Source organism: Bos javanicus, chromosome 24 (assembly GCF_032452875.1).
Source record: "Bos javanicus breed banteng chromosome 24, ARS-OSU_banteng_1.0, whole genome shotgun sequence".
Classification (NCBI taxonomy): Eukaryota; Metazoa; Chordata; class Mammalia; order Artiodactyla; family Bovidae; genus Bos; species Bos javanicus.
Window position 1 is genome coordinate 20,988,849 of NC_083891.1, and position 19,703 is coordinate 21,008,551.

The 19,703-nt window shown below is 47.0% G+C and overlaps 1 protein-coding gene across 3 annotated transcripts in view; it reads right to left on the reverse strand.

The window, feature by feature from the left end:
* The window catches only part of MOCOS (molybdenum cofactor sulfurase), a 60,742-nt gene that overhangs the window by 40,718 nt on the left and 321 nt on the right, over nucleotides 1-19,703 (reverse strand). Inside the window, exons 1-6 of one of the 3 annotated variants that reach the window (XM_061399578.1) lie at nucleotides 19,293-19,375; nucleotides 12,104-12,193; nucleotides 10,804-10,870; nucleotides 9,029-9,673; nucleotides 4,944-5,020; nucleotides 2,203-2,402 (exon numbers count right to left, since the gene is read on the reverse strand). In XM_061399578.1, coding sequence (XP_061255562.1) covers nucleotides 2,203-2,402; nucleotides 4,944-5,020; nucleotides 9,029-9,673; nucleotides 10,804-10,870; nucleotides 12,104-12,193; nucleotides 19,293-19,335 — 1,122 coding nt within the window. In that variant the 5' untranslated portion in view covers nucleotides 19,336-19,375. Of the gene's footprint in view, nucleotides 1-2,202; nucleotides 2,403-4,943; nucleotides 5,021-9,028; nucleotides 9,674-10,803; nucleotides 10,871-12,103; nucleotides 12,194-18,935; nucleotides 19,145-19,292; nucleotides 19,376-19,703 lie in introns of those variants that run through there. The other 2 variants (XM_061399577.1, XM_061399579.1) reach the window with 2 other exon arrangements.

The following is a 19,703-nucleotide window of genomic DNA, read 5'->3' on the forward strand; positions in this document are numbered from 1 at the left end:
TTAAAAACTGGGTAGACTGACTTCCACCAGAGGGGAAAATGAAATGAGGAGGTGCTTGTGTTTGTTCAGTTGCTCAGTCACGTCTGACTCTCTGCGACCCTATGAACTGCAGCACACCAGGCTTCCCTGTCCATTACCAACTCCCAGAGCTTGCCCAAACTCATGTCCATGAGTCACTGATGTCACCCAATGAGGCACCACTGAAATGAGGAGGCCTGGATATCAAAAACAGGTACCCAAAAGCTTTTCACAGGAGGTGCAATTCCTTCACAAATCCCCTGAAAAAGAGACAGCAAGACCCAGCCATGATGCCATGTAATGTTTCCAAAGACCCTCCGAATCTCTGTGGAATTCCCACACATGACAAAGACCAGGCAAACCCAGGATTCTCCTGAGCTGACACAGCTGGCCATACCCCAGCTATGACCCCCACTCATGGGATGAGCTTCCTCTATAGACGCACAAGGGAGAAACCCCTGTGTGAGACCTCAGGGAATGAGGGTCCCAGTGAAGTCAGGTAGACACCAAGATGGGCAGCTCCCTCTTCTTGGGGAAATCTTACTCTTTGCTTCTCTGGGCAAATGGGTGATTCTTTCACCATTCTGCCTGGAACCGATTCCCTGCCCCAACCCAAGTACAAAGGCTCCTCTATGTCCCCTGCCTCTTGTTTGCAGAAAAACTGAAATCTCCCAGGCCTCCAAGAGTCACAAAAGAGCAGGCTCAGTCAGTCAATGAGTAGGACAACAGAGTCACAGACTCAGTGTTTGATGAAAGAATGGAATTAACATTATTGCTCATAATAATCTATGTCTTTGTGGGCATTAGAATAACTGTAGCTTGCTCTGCCCACATAGGTAAGCTGGCAACTAAAATGGTCAGCAAAGAGATGCCTCAGACCCACGTGGACATCTTTCACCCTAAGACTGAGACACCCTTTCTCAGTGTGAAGCAATTACAGAAGACAGACTTTTGTCCCTATTCCCATAGATAGGGAATGATCCCTGAGAGTGGGAATTTGTAAGCAGTTCTTTTGCCCCTCTTCGATTTGTTCATCTCTGTTTTCCTCAGACCTTAATTATAAAAATGAGATCACGAGGTAACATTTAACTTAACTCCTGACTTACGCTCTACTGAATGTACACAATGCCTGGCCTAACCAGTTGATCCCTTTTCAGGATTAAAAGGAGTAAGAAGGAAGAATTACATAGTTAAAGAATGATTGACTCTATACCCCCAGCTCCCCTTGGCAATCTGCAGGAGGACCATGCAGGCCAGACAGTATCCAAAAGAAGATCAGGAGACATCAGCAGGTCTACACACGGTGAGACATGACAAAGAACCTGACCTCTTACCTTAATGATTAACTTGTTTTTTTCCCCCATTTTCCTGTTAAAAATAGTCATGACTGAGCAGAATCTTTGAAGTTAGTCTCCAGACATGAGTCCACTATCTCCCTAGACTCCAGCTTTTCTGACTCAATAGCTTTCCTTTCTACTGACACTTGCCCCCGCTTCATTGACTTTTCAGTGAGGAGCAGCCCAACCTGAGCTCAGCATCATGCTTGCCACAGCACATTTCAGAGTCCTCAGCCTGCCCTCCTCCACACCCTCAAAAATACACTTATTTTAGATTCAAGAAGAGACACTGATGTGTAGAACAGTCTTTTGGACTCTGTGTGAGAGGGAGAGGGTGGGACGATTTGGGAGAATGGCATTGAAACATGTATAATATCATATATGAAACGAGTCGCCAGTCCAGGTTCGATGCACGATACTGGATGCTTGGGGCTGGTGCACTGGGACGACCCAGAGGGATGGTATGGGGAGGGAGGAGGGAGGAGGGTTCAGGATGGGGAACACATGTGCACCTGACGGGTTCATTTTGATATATGGCAAAACCAGTACAATATTGTAAAGTTAAAAAATAAAATATATTAAAAAAAAAGAAGGAAACTTATTGTACCAACTACCCAGAATAACGTATTTGAGAAGGCAAACCTTTGGCCCCAGTGTGTTTTACACCACCCCTCAAAAACATTTAAAATTGCCTGTTTCTGAATGACACTGGGCTGTTTCTGCTGCTGTGTAAGTGATGGGTGGGGGATGGGGAGGGCCAATATCTTCACAATCAACTCACCCAAGAGACAACTAATGATTGTAGATGCTGAAATGAACAGGTTAGCAGGATGAAAAGAAAACCCACCTGGGAGTAACCAACGACGTTCCCGTGGTCATCGAGCACGTTGAAGCTGATGACCGGACCCTGCACCTCCGGGCTGCTGAAGTCAGAGTCACTGTAAATCTGCACGACAGGGGCTCCGTTGGGGTACCGCAGGGAAGACAAGGCAGTGTAGGTGTACTGAGCCAGGGTAAACGTGTGCTGCCGGATGCTCTCCATCCCACCTCAGAGCAGCGAACGGGGGTGAAAGGGAAGCATGAACGTGATGGAAAATTCAGTCTCAGTTTTAAGAACATGAGATCATTATAACTGGCAAACTTGGACCTCATATTAATGATTTTAAACACAGTAAATCCTCTACACACAAATGAGTTCCATCCCGGAAGTGCGTTTTTAAGTCCAACTTGTTCGTAAGTCCAACAAAGGTAGCCTGTGATCGGCTGTATAGAACTGTACCTACATAGGTTTTTAATACTTTTCACACAAGTAATACGTAAAAAACAGACACAAAAAGAAAACATTTTTAATCTTCCAGTACAGCACCTTGAAAAGTACAGTAGTGCCAGCTACATCACTGCTGTTTTTATGTCTGTTTCCAGACATCCTGGTCTTGAAATAAAGACACTGTACCATCACACTCTATACCTTATAATACAGCAAAGTACACAAAAGTACAACCACTCGTAGAGGGTGCACGCACATGAAAATATACGCCAGACACGTGAACTAACGTAGGTGGCTAGACACGAGAATGCATGTTCGAATCTTTGAAAGTTCGCAATGTGAAGGTTCGTATGTAGAGAACTTACTCTACTTGTAAACAGAGTATGGTACTGCCCACACAATAAATGTTTAGGTCATCGGTACCGAATGACAGTTTACCACTACTGCTTCTGTGGAATTTTTCCATAGAAAGTGCTATCATCTTCCTTTTCAAAATAAAAAAAAAAAAAAACAAATGTTACTTAAGCATTCAGCTAATTTAGACTCTTTTGTAACAGACTGCAAAAATGTATAATTTTGTCTTTAAACATATTTCTTTTTTGCTGTTTTTTGGTGAGTGTTTAAATCATTTAATACTATGCAAATCAGCTAAGGATACTTGCTATTCCATGGATGAACTCTGAAAATATTATGCTAAGTAAAATAAGTCAGGCACAAAAGGACAAATATCATATTATCCCTTTTATGTCTGGTGCCTAAAATATGCAAATTCATAGAAACAGAAAGAATAGAGGTACTATGGGTTGTGGAAGGGAAATTGGGGAGATACTGTTTTTTAAGTTTGGGATGATTAAAAAGTCCTGGACATGGACAGTGGTGATGATTGCTCTACAGTGTGAATACACTTAATGCCACTGAACTATATATACTTTAAAATGGCTAAACTGACGCCACTTATATTACATAGATTTCACCACAATTTTTTCTAAAAAAGAGCAATTAAGTAAGGAAAACTCAGGGTCTGCCTTATTGCAGAGTTGACACTGTCAATCTGCTTTCAGAGGTACCCCAGACCTGTCAGACTCTGTCACTTGTAGCTCGGACACCTCGTTAGCATCTTGCCTTGAAAAAGTGCCTGTTTCTCACTGTCTGTTTTCACGGTCTCCGCTTTGTCAGGGTGATGCCCGCTCACCAGCCTGCATTACTGTCAGGACGACCCTTCCACAAGTTCTGTGTGTTTGCAGTGCTGGGATTAGGCTGAGGACCTAAGGGTTACGTTATTTTGACAAGAGAGAGACAGAGAGAGAAAGGGCTGCCTAACTACCATGCCAAGCCCCTGGCTCACCACAACTCCATCCCCTTCTGGACAGGACAAGCAATGCTGCCCCGTCCTGGAAGCTCAGCCTCTGAAAGGAGCGACAGCAGCATAGCAGGGGGTGGAGGCCCGGCTCACCAGAGCTTCTTCCAGCCTGTACCCCGTGTCAACCCCACAAGACTGGATGTGCACCCGTCTGTGTGTCAGACTATGGGGAATGCCCCCACCTGCTCATGCACCCCAAGCTCTTGTCAGGAAAGAAAGCACGTGTCACTGCAAAGGCCAGCAGCAGAGACCACATCTGGGGACTCAGGTAAGGCATTAGGATTGCGTGGGTTTAAACCCTAGCCCTCCCAGGTTCCCTGGCCCTGGGGAAGACATCTAATCTCTCTGAGTATAAGCTCCTTTGTGGGCAAAGTGGGCTCATCACAAGGCTCCCCTGTGGGAAGACCCAGCGAACTAAGAGCTTTATAAGTTCTCAGGATCTGTAAGCATTCCCAGTGCAGGGACCAAGGATGGCTCCTCTGCTTCTATGAGGTTACTAATCTCAGGATTTGGAAAGTCTCTATTCTTAAAATATTTTTAACCCACCAAAAAGAGAGAGAGAGGGGGAGAGAGAGAGAGAGAGAGAGAGAGAGAGAGAAAGGTCCAGTCTCTCGCTCTTGCTGCAAAATCATTTCTGGAAGTTGTTCAGAATTGGCTCCACCCGCGTCAGTGCAGAGCTGCCGGTTGCTCATCTCTCGCACAGACTCTCTCCTTATCTGGATCCCATCCATGCCAGGGCTCCCTTCAAGAACACGGGCAACAGGAACAAACGCCACATGGATAGAGATGTCCATTGAGGGGACAGTGGCTAAGGCTTCACATTCCCAGTGCAGGGGGCCCGGGTTCAATCCCTGGTCTGGGAACTAGATCCTGCATGTCGCAACTAAGTGCTAACATGCTAAAGATCCCACGTGCTGCAACTAAGATCTGGTAGAACCAAAAAAAAAAGATGTCCACTGACCTGTGAGGCGCTCTAGGGCATCAAATCCATGTTTTAGTGCTATCACGTCAAGAAAGGAGATGGTGCCATCTTCAAACCTGCAACAGTGGGGAGAGGGACAAGGTCAAGCTGTGACCAAAGCCTCCGTGTGCATTTCATGTATGTAACACCAGGGCTTTGTGCCTCTGGTCTACGGAGACTTTGCCTCTGCTGCCTTATACGCTGTCTCCCCTCCCGCCTCGAGACAGACGGCTGTCACACCAAGACACGCAGGCTACCTCTGTCCCTGACCTGTTCCGCAGCTTATGTCTGACAGTGATAATGAGAGGCCCTGAAAGATAGTCAGGACCTCGGAAGACTTCAGACTTGACAAAACCTCAAGTGCTGTGGCTCCTACAATGCTGCTCTTGACCCCCAAGACAGCACCCCTTGACAGGGTGTTGATTCAGTAAGATCCATTGTGTAGCCACGAGGTTCTTAATAAGAGTCTATCGCTCCAAAGTCTACAGGACTACAGTTATTAGAAGGCTCTCAGTAAACTTCCTGTTACCAAGCTGTTCATTATATTTACATTTTTTTTAATGGCTCATTTAGACAAAATCCTCATCAAATCTTTATTGTCCATGGACTGCATGCCAGGCACTGTTCTGGTTGCTAAGGATACAGCAGTGAACATAACAAGTAGGATTCCTGCCTTCACAGGGCTTCCATCCTTCTAAGGGTACTGAAATAAGGAACGACAAACAGCAAGCACACAGGGAAGCCAAATAAGCACAAGCCAGGGGTGACAAGTGCACTGAAGGGCTGGCGGCTGCTTTAGATGAGACGGTCAGGGCAGGTCCTCTCCGAGGAAGATCACTCAAGCAGAGGCAGAGTGAAAGTAAGGGAGCAAGGGAAACTGCTCATTTTTGAAACAGCTAAGTTCACAGTTTCAAAGGGAAACAGCATTCCAAGGAGGGATGCAGCAGAAAGCCCTGAGCAGGTAGATCTGGAACAGGAAGAAGAGCAGTGGGCCTGGCAGCGCTCAGAGGGCAAGTCAGAGAACTTCACCCTGGGTCAGACAAGTGGCTGGAGGGCTCTGAGCAGAGACAGTGACTGTGTGGATGGGGCCTGGGTTTTGATAAGATGCCACTGGCTGCTGCATTAGCAAGGGAAAGACTGGGGACAGCAAGGAGTTTCCAGCAAGCATCCCATGGACTGGGGCCTGCCAGGCTCCTCTGTTCATGGAATTCCCCAGGCAAGAATACTGGAGTGGGTTGCCATTCCCTTCTCCAGGAGATCTTCCCAACCCAGGGATTGAACCAGGGTCTCCTGCATTGCAGGCAGATTCTTTTCCAGCTGAGCTACCAGGGAAGTGGTGACAAATAGCAGCCTTATGCAAGTTGAAGCTTTCAATGGAAATATCATGCTTTGTGTTTTAATACTCTAGGGATAAGAGTTGCTCAAAATATCATTACCACAATGTGAATTTTCTTATAAAACAAATGGTAATTAATAAACATACAGAATTAACAGTGAATCAATTGATATTTAATTGACCATATGAGTCTTTAATAAATTAAACATGATTAGGCAATAATAACTTCAGCTATTAATTGATCAATAATAAATATTTATTGATCAAAATTTAATAGACTCAGGAGAAAAGGGAGGTTTTATGTTTCCATCAAAAGTTGTTTTCATTGGGTTATGAAATAGAAAAAGATTAAGAACATGGGACTTCCCTGGCGGTCCAGGGGCTAAGACTCCACACTCCCAATGCAGGGAATCCAGGTTCTATCCCTGGTCAGGGAGCTAAAATCCCACATGCCTCAACTAAGAGTTCACATACCACAACTTAGACCCGGTGCAGCCAAGCAAACAAATAAATACACAAATATTCTGTTAAAAGAGCATGGTCTAGGTACATGCTCAAGAAACATTTGGATTGGGTATTAAATCTCGTGCGTGCTAATCTAGGCTTAGAAGGAAAAAAATGAGACTTTTTTTTTTTTTGGCCACTAAGATCCCACTTGCGGGATCTTAGTCCCTTGACCAGGGATTGAACCCAGGCCACCAAAGTAAAAGTAGCAAGTCCTAACCAGAGGACCACCAGGGAACCTCCCAAAATGAGACTTCTAATGGTAAATAAATACATTCAGCTATCTGGGAATCTTGGTGCAGCACCTGCTAGAAGGCAATTCACCCAGACTGTAAGAGGCAGCGCACCCACACCCACGCCCCGCTTGTAACGAGCAGCCCTGTTCCTCCTCACCTTCAGGTGCCCCTATTGGCTTAATAAAATTTCGGTTGTTATTTCGTTCTGCCTTTAATTTACATGGTGTGCCTGTCATTCTTTTCACTTGGTTACATTACATGCTACACTATCACACTTGGATTCAAGAGGTTTTACATTAGCATTCCTGTTTTTAGAACTGCCTGTCTATGGAGAAATTCTAAATAAAAGAGACATCAGATAGCTTCATAACGTATTGATGCCAACTCAGTCTTGGTGCTTCACCTATATTCGTGTTAAAGAACTGTACCCTCTAAGAGATGCACTTTACAGGACAAACATGAGGGGCAGAGGTCAAATCACAGGCCCCAGTTCCCACGGCGGGTAGCAGGGGAGCCACCTCCCAGCAGTCCAGCTCCGAGACCTACACTCTGGGCTCTGACCCTACTGCCGAGGCCACGCCCCTTCCTGCAGGACCCTCCAGTCTGACCTGGGTCTGTGGGGGATCTGAACCCCCTTCCCATTCAGGCCCTGTGGCCTCCTCAGGCCCCAGCACAGTGACCAGGTCCTGGCCCCACCTCATGGTACCTGGCCACCACCCGCTGTTGGCCCCCACAGAAGCCTGGATCGGCTGCCATTTCCACCCGCTCATACGTTCAATCTTCATGCCCCAGCCATTGCCATCTGGGAGATTCCTGGACACCACCCACTCCACCTTCCCCTGCACCCTGAGAAAGACACACAGACCACCAAACCCAGGCAAGGAGCTGCAAGCCCTCAAACTTCCCTGGTAACTGCCCCCCATGGTGGGGGTGCTCATAGAGACTGCTGTTAGCAGCGCTCCTGAATCTGGTAGTCTCTCATTTGACGGACTCCTCCTGCTGACCAGATACCAAGCTGAGCTGATTCTAGCTGCTGAAATACAGCCATGCTGTCAACACGTGTGCACACTTGTGCCAAATGGTACCAAATTCTTAAATCGCTGCTTCAGCACCTTGTTTTATGTCTTTGGATATGTTCCAGTATCTCCAAGTTTACAGTCTATGGGAACTGAATAGAATCTGTATCCTACTGTTGTGCAAAAATTGTATGCCTCTGTGCTAAGTCATTTCAGTTGTGCCCAACTCTTTGCAACCCTATGGACTATAGCCCGCCAGGCACCTCTGTCCAAGGGATTCTCCAGGTGAGAATACTGGAGTGGGATGCTGTGCTTCTTGAATCGGTTCATAGTGCTTTTTAGGTCTTCTATATCCTTCTACTTCTCTGTATATTCATTCTGTTAATTTTTGAGAGTTTGATATTGAAACTCCAACTAAAAAAAAAATCTTAATTTATCTACCTAAAAAAATAATTGCAATATACAGTGGAACTACATGTAACATTGTTCTGTACTTTCCAAGTCTCTTATTATTGTGTTACCGTGTCTGTCCATGGCATTTCACAGGCAAGCATGCTAGAGTGGGGTTGCTATTTCCTTCTCCAGGGAATCTTCCTGACCCAGGGATTGAACCCACATCTCCTGTATTGCAGGCAGCTTCTTTGCCACTGAACCACCGGGGAAGCCTGAGTTATCATACTTCCATAATTGAAAAAAAATAAAAATTATAATAAAAAAAGTCACTGCTTCAGTAGCTTCTCCTCATGTCAGTGCTGTGGGCAAAGGCCTGGTGCTGACTCTCCTTACCCCTGGAAGACCTTTATGTCTTCTGCTCACAGCCCTTACCAGCAAGCCCTTGCTCCCCCACAGCTGTGGAGAGGCCCACACATGGGCTTCACAGGCCTGCTGTGGAAGCTCTAGCCCACCCCCGCCTCCTTTGCACAGTCCTACAGGTGGAACGCGCCAGGCCCCCGCCATGCTGACGCTCAGCATCCGCTCCCATCACCAGGTTACCTCTCAGCCACCGACTCTCTCGGGACGTAGAAGTCGTCTCCCGCGAGGTACGCAGCGGCCGTGCCTCCTCCGAAGTAGGTTTTCCTCAGCAGAGCAGCCAAACGGTTATTCACCAGCAGAGCGCCCAGGCCAGTGGGGAAGCCAAAGATCTTATAGAAGGAGATGGGCACAAAGTCGGCCTGGTGAACCGACAGGTCCAGAGGCGAGGTGCCCACGAAGGCGGCCGCGTCCAGCAGCACGAACCACTTCCCAGGCCGGCTCGCAGGGCGCCTCCGCCCGGACTTGACCTCGCCTATCCAGGACAGCGGGTATCTGGTTCCGGAAAAGTTACTCTGGGCCGGGTAGCAGAAGAGATGCGGAGGCTGGCCGGCGGGGTCCCCGGCCGCAGCCGCGTCCTGTCTCTCGGCCGACCACATGTCCTCTGGCCTGACGGGGATGGAAGAGACGTTCATGGCCGCGGTGATCTTCCTCATGCCCACCACGGACGTGTGGCTGTCGGTGAGGTAACAGAAGCAGCTGCCGCTGCCCTCCGGGCCTGGGGACACCCATGGGAAAGCCTCTGCCACCAGCTTAAGAGCAGCCGTGCTCCCGGAGGTGAAAATCACCGTGTAGTCCTCCGGGGAGGTGTGGAAGTGCGCCAGGATCCTGGAAGAAGTACAGCATCAGGCCACTCCACAGTCTCCGTGTGCATTAAACGCTCAGAGGCAGCTGTATTTCTACTTAATAAGACGTCTCTCCACCATGTGTGTGTATGTGTGAGTGCTCAATCACTCAGTCGTGCCTGACTCTTTGAGACTCCCATGGACTGTAGCCCACCAGACTCCTCTGTCTATGGAAGCTTCCAGGCAAGAATACTGGAGTGAGTTGCCATTTCCTCCCACAGGAGAATCTTCCCAACCCAGGGATCAAACCCACATCTTCTGCGTCTCCTGCACTGTAGGCAGATTCTTTACCACTGGGCCACCAGGGAAGCCCCCTCTCTATCTTAATAGCTAGGGAAAAAAAAAAAACAGATAGGCTTGGCCACAATGGTGAAGTGAGATCAGGGGCAGAGGAAGCTGTGGGAAGAGATGCAAAGAGGTGCAAACTGGCAAAATTACCCAGCCGCCCAAATCCCCACCCCCAAGTGGATAAGACAAAATCCACAACTACCTTAAACTCAACTGAAAACACCACTTCTTGGTTTAGTGTCTGGCTCTGTCATAAGTTCTAAGCCATCAACTTGTTTCAAGTTGCTTTTAACACAGGCAATCCTATAGCAAAAGGTGTCACTTTCAAGTAGGAAATAATTTGAAATTGTGTTGAGTCAAGTATCTTTAGGTACCACCTAAATTATGTGCAAAATTTGTTATGTGCAAATATTAGTAAAAGGGAGGGGAGAAACGGAAAAAACCAAGATGTCTAAATCTGAAATACGTAAAGGAAAAAGCCAGAGAAAGCACTTTCTTCTCCCCGAAAACAAGACTTAGGAACTAGGGTCACTCCTTGTCACTCTGACCTCCAGGAATGGTGGCACCAGCCCAGAGCCACACACAACAGCTTGGATACCTCAGAGGCACCTGCCTGTACTCGTGATGGCATCTGCTCTCGCTCTGCACCTGCTCACGCTCACCTTCCTGACCTCTGACCCGGTGGTTAGCAGCGTGCACGTGTGGCCATTTAGCTGAACATGGTCTTCCCAAAACCAACTCAGCACCTTTGTGGGACGTGGGCAGCTGGTAGGAAGTCCATCCACCCACAGGCACCCATGCAGGCGGGCGCCCCGATTTGCTCACCTGAAGCGCACCTGTTCCACCGTGTCATGGGTGAGCTTGCTGCTGATGTTCTGGCTGTGAGGGTTACCTGGAAGGTTACAAAGACAAAGCCGCAGGGTCACTACTCATGGTCTCTCCTGGTGTGTTCCTCCAATACCCTCCCCTTCAGTTTCTCAAAAAGTTAAGCAGAATAATAATAATAATAATGTATGATCCAGCCTCCCCTGAGTTCCAAAGAGTAAATTTAATCAGAGAAGTGAAAAAGTGCAGAAAGATAGGAAAACAGTCAAGCAAGACAAAATAATAATAGTTGAGCCATTAAACTAAGTTCCTCCTCACCACAGGCTATAAGGATAGATTCTGGGCCATGTCCTTTGGGCTGTTTTGTAGATTCCACACCCCGACCAGGTGGAAGAAGTGAACTGAATACCGCGCCTACCCAGCTCTGTTCACGTCTCCACCGCTCTCCTCCCCTCCCTGTTTGGGGGCTGGTTCCTAAAACCACTGCAGGGTCCTGGCACATGCTGCTGCTTCTGCCTGAAATGCCCTCTCCTCCTCTTTTCCGAGTGAATTCCTGCTCCTCCTCCAGCATCTGCCCCCTCCTGCAGAAGCTTTCCCTGATAGCCACAATGTTGACTCACCGTCACTCTGCACATACAAAGCCCCCCGGGGAACTGGGGTCTTTGGGTCACAGCCCGTCACGCCGTTAATAATTTACTTTATTTCTGTGTTACACTACTTTACTTTTTCTTTTTTTTACATTTATTTGGAATCACTTGATTGAGGTCTTGTCTCTCCTAGACCGCAGTCCACGAAGGCAGGGAACGTATTTACTTTGTTCCCATTACAACATGATGCTCCCAACACCAGGGCAGTTTGATAAACACTGATGGAGTGAATGAGTGCATGTTCCCCACTGTCCCATCCTCTGCACTGCGCTGGCCCCACAGGGCCACCCCATCACCAAATGCAGCACCTTCGTACCCCAGGCCTCCTCCCTGACACCAACCCCTTCTTCTGGAGGTTACCTGCATATCCCTGAACCAGTCTCTCCTACCTAGCAGCACATGTGCTATGGGACTGACCCTAGGTGCTTGCCTGACCCCCTCTCATGAGGGGCTTGCCCAGCACTGTGTATTCAGCACTTTTTCCCTCGTCCATCTGACATTTTATTAGGCAATAGATATATCACCTGAATGCATCGGGTTGGCCTGAAAGTTCATTCAGGGTGGGACAGAAAAACCCAAATGAACTTTTTGGCCAACCTGATAGTTGGCTGAAGCTCAATGCAAAAAATCAGTTACGCTGTATTTTTCTTTACCATAAACGTTTTCCATGAGATCTTTCATGAAGCTTGTAATCTGGCTCTGGGGGAACAATGTGGTTCCTGCATGGTCAAGATAGACAGTTCCTGAAAGAAAATACAAAATAAAGCTGCGATTATTTTCAGAGGTATTTCACTCACTTTGTCTAGATCTGCTTTGTGTGAACCTGGCCAGTGCCCATTTGATGTGTTTAGACATAACAGGACACTGATTCGCCCAGCATCTTGACATGTGCTTCTTCTTTTTTAATATTCTTTTCATATTCTTTTCCATTAGGGTTTATCACAGGATACTGAATACAGTTCCCTGTGTTATACAGTGGGATCGTGCTATTTCAGTTCAGTTCAGTCACTCGGTTGTGTCCAACTGTTTGTGACCCCATGGGCTGCAGTACACCAAGTTTCCTTGTCCATCACCAACTCCCGGAGCTTGCTCAAACTCATGTCTGTCTAGTCGGTGATGCCATTCAACCAATCTCATCCTCTGTCGTCCCCTTCTCCTCCTGCCCTCAATCTTTCCCAGCATCAGGGTCTTTTCCAATGAGTCAGGTCTGCATATCAGGTGGCCAGAGTATTAGAGTTTCAGCTTCAGCATCAGTCCTTCCAATGAATATTCAGGACTGATTTCCTTTAGGATGGACTGGTTTGATCTCTTGCTGTTATACATCCTATATATAATAGTTTGTGCATGAGTTCTAAGTTGCTTCAGTCTTGTCCAACTCTGTGCAACCCTATGGACTGTAGCCCACCAGGCTCTTCTGTCCACGGGAGTCTCCAGGCAAGAATACTGGAGTGGGTTGCCATGCCCTCCTCCAGGGGATCTTCCTGACCCAGGGATCAAACCCGAGTCTCTTATGTCTCCTGCATTAGCAGGCAGGTTCTTTACCACTAGCACCACCTGGGAAGCCAGTTTACAACTGCTAATCTCTAACTGCCAGTCCTTCTCCACTCCCCAACCCTCCCTTGTTGATGCGTGATTCTTAATCCAAGCAGTCATGAGCAGTGGAGGAACTGCACTTCAGCACTTATCAACACTTAGGGCCCTGAGAGCCTTCCTGATGAACCAGGTCTCTTCTGAACCTGGAGGAGCAGCCCACATAGGGAAGGAGGAGGAGCCTAGCAAATGTCCCTGATTCAGGATGGCAAAGCTATTTCACACTATGATTCACACCCTATTCTGGAGTTTCCATGCAGCCTCTGTGGCTGTCCAGCCCTGATTCTGCTTCCCCACAGTGACTTCCACAGTCTTCAACCTTTTAACAGCTCTGAAGGCTTCAGAGATGCCTGGGAATGGAGGCAACCTTTCCAGTCTCTCCCCCAAATAGAGACAGGCAAATTGAGATGACAGCAAGATATCAAGCCTTACCAATCAGACTGCCCCAGATCAAAAGGCTGGATAACTCACTGTGTGGGCGAGGTGTGGGCAAACAGGCCCGTTGGGACATGGCTGTAGGAGGGAAAACTGGTACCACTTCTTTATGAACAGCAACTTAGCAATGTCACTTATGCTTTCAAAATGCAAACTCTCCTTGACCTAGTAATCATCCTCCTGAAATCTACCTTATAAATTGTGAAATGGCCTGTCAATGAGGACATTCAGTGCAGCACTGTCTATGTATTTAAAATAAAGAATCTGAATACCTCCATCTGGTAATTTGTAAGTACTGCCACGGAACAAACTCCAAGACATGTTTTCAAGAACATACATGTGAATAGATTCATTCATTCTTTCATGTACTTAACAAATATTTTTGCTTTGTGCAGAATAAAATTTTCATTTATTTTATAATGGCTTTATTGAGATTAATTCACGTACCATAAAATTTGTCCTTTTAAAGTTCACAATTTAGTATATTCATTTAGTATATTCATATTCAACGTGATGTCACTCAGTCGTGTCCGACTCTTTGCGATCCCATGGGCAGTAGCCTACACCAGGCTCCTCCGTCCATGGGATTTCCTAGGCAAGAGTACTGGAGTGGGTTGCCATTTCCTTCTCCAGGGAATCTTCCTGACCCAGGGATCAAACCCAGGTCTCCCGCATTTTAGACAGACGCTTTACCATCTGAGCCACCAGGGAAGTCCTGAGTATATTCATATAGTTGTGCAACCATGGCCACTATCTAATTTTAGAACATTTCATTCATCCCAAAAAGAGAGCCCACAGCCATTACTACTCACTCCCCAAATCCACCCAGCCCTAGCCCTGGCAATCACCAATCTATTTTCTACCTCTATAAGTTCAAAGGGTAAAGAATCCTCCTGCAATGCAGGAGACCTGGGTTAAATCCCTGGGCTGGGAAAATCCCCTGGAGGAGGGCAGGGCAACCCACTCTAGTATTCTTGCCTAGAGAAGCCCCTTAGACTGTAATCCCCTGGTGGGCTATAGTCATGGGGTCACAAAGAGTCAGACATGACTGAATGACTAAGCACAGCACAGCATATATTTACCTATTCTGGACTTTCCATATAAATGGAATCATACAACACGTGGGCTTTTGTGTCTGGCTTCTTTCATTTAGCATAACAATTTCAAGGGGCATCCATATTATAGCATGTATCAGAACTTCCTTTTTTATGACTGAAAAGTATTCCATTTTATGGAATGCCACATATTTTAACTACTCATCTACTAATAAATATTTGGTTTTATTTTTGCCTATTATAAATAATGCTGATGTAAATATGTGTGTACAAACTTTTGTGTGGACATATGTTTTCTCCCTGGTTAGTTGTTCTTTCACTTTCTTGATGGTATTCATTGAAAAAAAAATGTTTTTAATTTTGATGAAGTACAATTTGTCTATTTTTATTATTTGTAATTTTGGTGTCATAAGAAACCATTGCCTAATCCTAATGATTTATATTTATGCTTTCTTCTAAGAGTTTTATACTTTTAGCTCTTATATTTAGGTCTTTGATCCATTTTGAGTTAATTTTTAAATACAGTGTTGAAGAGGGGTCCAACTTCAGTCTTTGGTGTGTGGATACACCATTTAAGATATTCTTTTTTCTCCTACTGGATGGATAGTCTTCGCATCCTGATGAAAATAAATTGACCATAAATGTACAGGCTTATTTCTCAACTCACAATTCTACTTCATTGGTCTGTGTGTCTATCTTTCTGCCAATACCACACTGTCTCGATTATTGTAACTTTATATAAATCTTACTTACCTTTCCTTTTATGGAAGTGTAAACCCTTCAACTTTGTTCTTTTTCAAGATTGCCTTGGGTATTCTGGATCATTTGCATTTCTACATGAATTTTAGGATCAACTTGTCAAAAAAAAAATACCTGGGATTTTGATAGAAATTGCATTGAGTCTTAGGTCAGTTTGAGGAGTAGTGACATCTTAACAACATTAAGTCCTTCAATCCATGAATGTAAAATGTCTTTCCATTTATTTAGGTCTTCTTTTGTTTCAATGTTTTGTAGTTTTGTATTTCTTTTGATAAGTCTTATATTTCTTTTGATAAATTTATTCCTGAGTATTTTATTCTTTTTGAGGCTTTGGGAATTGTTTTCTTCATTTCACTAGCATAGTGTTCATTGATACTATATAGAAATTGAATTGATGTTTATATACTGATCTATACTACAACTTTGCTGAATTTGTTTTTTAGTTCTGTTTTGCGTGTGGATTTTTTTTTTTAGGATTTTTTGTATACAAGATTACACTCTCATCAAGTAGAGACATTTTACTTTTCCCTTTTCAATCTGGATGACTTTTATTTCATTTTCTTGCCTAATTTTCCTGGCTAGAACTTCTAGGACTATACTGAATAGAAGTTCTAAGAACAGATTTCCTTGCCTTGTTCCTAATCTCAAGGGTAAAATTTTCATTCTTTCACCTTTAAGTATGAGGTTAGCCGTGGGTTTTTTTGTAGATGGTCTTTATCTGGTTGATTAAACTTCCTTTTATTCCTAGTTTATTGAGTGTTTTCATATTCAAGAAATATTTTGGGGCACTTACTGTTTCAGGCACTGTTCTAAGTGCTGGGAACATAACAAGACAAAATAGAAGCCGTATGCTAGTAACAGAGAAAGACTATAAATAAACGTAAATTATGTCAGGTGGTAAGAAATGTTATGGCTGAACCATGTGAAAACAAACAAACAAACAAACATGTACACATACATATAAACATAGCCAAGCACTGGAAAGGCATACAAAACATAAATGGCAGCAGTTGACTGTGGGGTGGCCACGGTGGCTGCAGCTGGAACGAGAGTGGGGGCGCCCTGGCCACTCTTCAACCTCTTTTGGCACCTTTTGGATTTGGTACCATGTTAAATGTATTGCCTAATCCAAAACATTAGTTTTCAAATAATCTTCTCATTTACTGAAGATTCAGAAAGACACCATACCAAAAGAAAGGCTGTTGTCCACCCATCATTAGGGAGAGCTACAGTGAACTGCCATTATTATTAGAAGAAACAGGCAAAAGACCCCTAAACTAGTTGGCATTAGGTCTTCAAGAAAGGAAATCCCAGGATCTGCTCTGGCTCGTGTAACTTCAGTTCTCCGTTCCACATAAGGTGAGTGACCATCAGTCAGCACCCAGAGGCTTTAAGAACCATTTTGAACCACATCTGTGGAATCAACAAGCTCCCTTCACGAAAACAAGGATGTTCCCATCCAATGGGTTGGGAAATATTTCAGCACTTAAAGGTTAAGCATTTAATTATCCAGAGCAAACCACTTAACCAGACAAAGTCTCAAACCTGCAGGAAAACTTTGAGGGGATGTGGATAGGGGTCAGGGTAAGGAAGAAGAGGGGGAATCTTGAGTTATTTTGGTTTGCTTATTTTTCCCTGCCCTCTTGCTGGTTCATTTGTTTCCATGTGAAAAAAGGTGGGATATTTTCCAAGACTCTCAGTGATGGGAAGGGTGAGTTTAGTCCACAAATGTCTACCACAATCGTAATGCAGAGGAAATGTTGGGAAATTGTACCAAATAGATAGATGACAGATAGACAGATAATCACAAAACACTACCACAAATAGAGTAGATGTTAAAGGGGCACTTAAGGCCAGCCTGGGATCCTAAATTTTACCCTGAGGAAAAGCGTGCTGTTCACTGAGACACAAGAATGAAACAAAGAGACATCTACTTCCTACTTTCCCAGGTGATGTTGAGAGGAGGGGTCAGCTAATGATGGGTGTAAGAGATCACATCTGGAGGGGATCAGGGGATTAAGGAGGAGGGATGCTAAAATAATTAGGGACTGAACAATAACAGCCTCTGGGATTTGCTTCAAAAGAATGGGACACCTTTCTCACTTCCTCTGCACCTGTCGGGTGTTTATTCTATAGCTGTCTCTATTTCTGTGGGTGGGAAGTTTCCATAACCAAAAAAATTCAGAGAAGGAGAGGGAGATGGGGAGGGAAAAGGGGAACTGTCTCCAGCAGGTCAATGCGGGACTGGGAAGATCAGGGAGAGCAGAGAGACGGCCAGAGGGCCCCTGTCTCCTCCTTGAGCCTCTCCAGGTAAGTACAGACCAGACCACAGCCCTTAAAGCTCCCAAAGGAGGAAAAAGAAAAAAAGAATCACTTTCCGAAACATGAGAAAATGAGGCAAAAAGCTGATTAATGAAACATACATCCTGGCTGCTGTTCTGTCACAAGCTGGAAAGTGACACTGTTCACCAAGACAGAATAAAGTAAAGAACGTCAAAGTCGTAGACGCTCAGTCGTGTCCTGCTCTTTGCGATCCCATGGACTGTAGCCCACCGGGCTCCTCTGTCCATAGAATTCTCCAAGTAAGAATATTAGAGCGGGTAGCCATTCCCTTCTCCAGGGAATCTTCCCGACCCAGGGATCAAACTCCCGTCTCCTGCATCGCACGCAGGTTCTTTACCGTCTGAGCCACCAGGGAAGCCCAGAATAAGTGCACCTCAAATCCCGGTGCCCGGCGCCACGTCCTGCCCCTTACCCCTCATCTCTCCCAGTTCAACCAGCACGCCGATCTACGCTTGGCGAAGCCCCTCATACCAGATCCCCGGCAAAAGGATGAGTCCCGACCCAGTGCGAGTGGTCCCCTCCCGCCCTGCAGCAATGGGCTGGGAGGACCGCGGGCCACATGGAGCTTGACTTCCAATTTAAACTGCCTGTTCCGCTTTGCGGAACTCTCAGGCACGATGTGATCCCGGTCCTCACGTCCAATATACAAGCTCGTCCTGTACTTAAAAAGTTCAAATTGCACGGTTTGCTAATTCTTCAGGTCCCCCACCGAGCTGCACTTCCAAGGCATTGTTTTACCTACACGAGTGAGAAAAAAAAAAAAAAAAAGAAACTTCGAAAAGAAAAGTTGCTGCGAGGCAACCCAGAGTCTGGAGCGCAGCCCATCGGTCCCCATCCTGCGCGCCCGCAGAGTCGCGGTCCCCACCCGGCGCGCTGGCCTCGCGAGCACCGCTCCCGCCCCCGGGCGAGCAGACGAACAGTCAGAGCTGCCGGACATTCCTGCATTTTGCAACCCTGGCTCCATTTGGACTTTTAGAGCCAGGAGTCTCTCGGGCAAGCAAAGGCAAAAGAATCCTCAGTCTTGTTCCCGGAGGGCAGAGACAGGTGGCAGAGGACCATGTCGGTCCCACAGGACTGGAAGTCTAAGGAGCAGCAAGCCTTGGGGTTGCAGGTAGGACCCCAGCGAGCCGCGTCCATGAAGAGGGCGCGTGGACACATCCCTCCAGGTCTTTCGATTCAAGATGCGACGCCAGTGAGGTAACGCCTCTCCCACCGGGAGCAAAAAGTTCACCCTCCCCCACGTTGGTTCTAGAAACCGCGTATCCCTCACCAGCCCCGCACAGGTTCCCCTCGCCGGTCTCACCTGCCAGGCGGCCGAACTCGCGCGCCCGGAGCTCGTGCAGGGTGCCCCTGCCGTACCCGTAGACGAGAGGCTGCAGGCTCGAGTCCAGGAACCGCGCAAAGGGCAGCAGCTCGGCTCCCGGGTGCGCGGCCCCGCCGGCCATGACCCAGGCCTGCCCGTCGCGCCGTCCAGGCCGGCAGCGGCCGGGAAGCGCCTGGGCCAGCCCGCGCGGACTCCGCCCCGCCGCGCCCCGGCCTCGCCTCCTGGCCCTCCAGTGGCACCGCGTCCCCGCCGAGGGGCGGCGCCTCTCTGGGCCGGCCAGGCAGGCCCCGGGTACGCTGACTCACGGAGTTTCACCCATTTCTGCCCTTTTCCCACCTGGGGACCGGGGAAGCAGTGCCCGTGGTTGTCTGCTTTGCATCGCAGTCCATGGAGATGCCCCCCAGACCCCGGGAACGCAAAGTTCAAGTGTATCCGCGGTCCCACGGACAGGCGGATGGAAGATGCAATGAACTGCTTTTGCTGCTGGGAATCCTGGAACCTGGAGATCCTCCCGGCCCGACTCTCCCTGGGCGAGCCCAGCGCAGCGCCCGGGACCCTCACTCTCCCCTGAGGAACTCCAGGGTTCGGGGCGGGGCTTTTGCCAGGGCGTTGTCCGGAGTTGCGGCTCCCCAGTGGGGCGTGCGCTCGGCGTCTCTGAAAATACGGCTGAGCAAAAGGTGAAAGAGGAAAAAGACCGAGGATCCAAGAGTTTGGTTAATCAAGTCTAGGCAGATGCGATGGCACCCC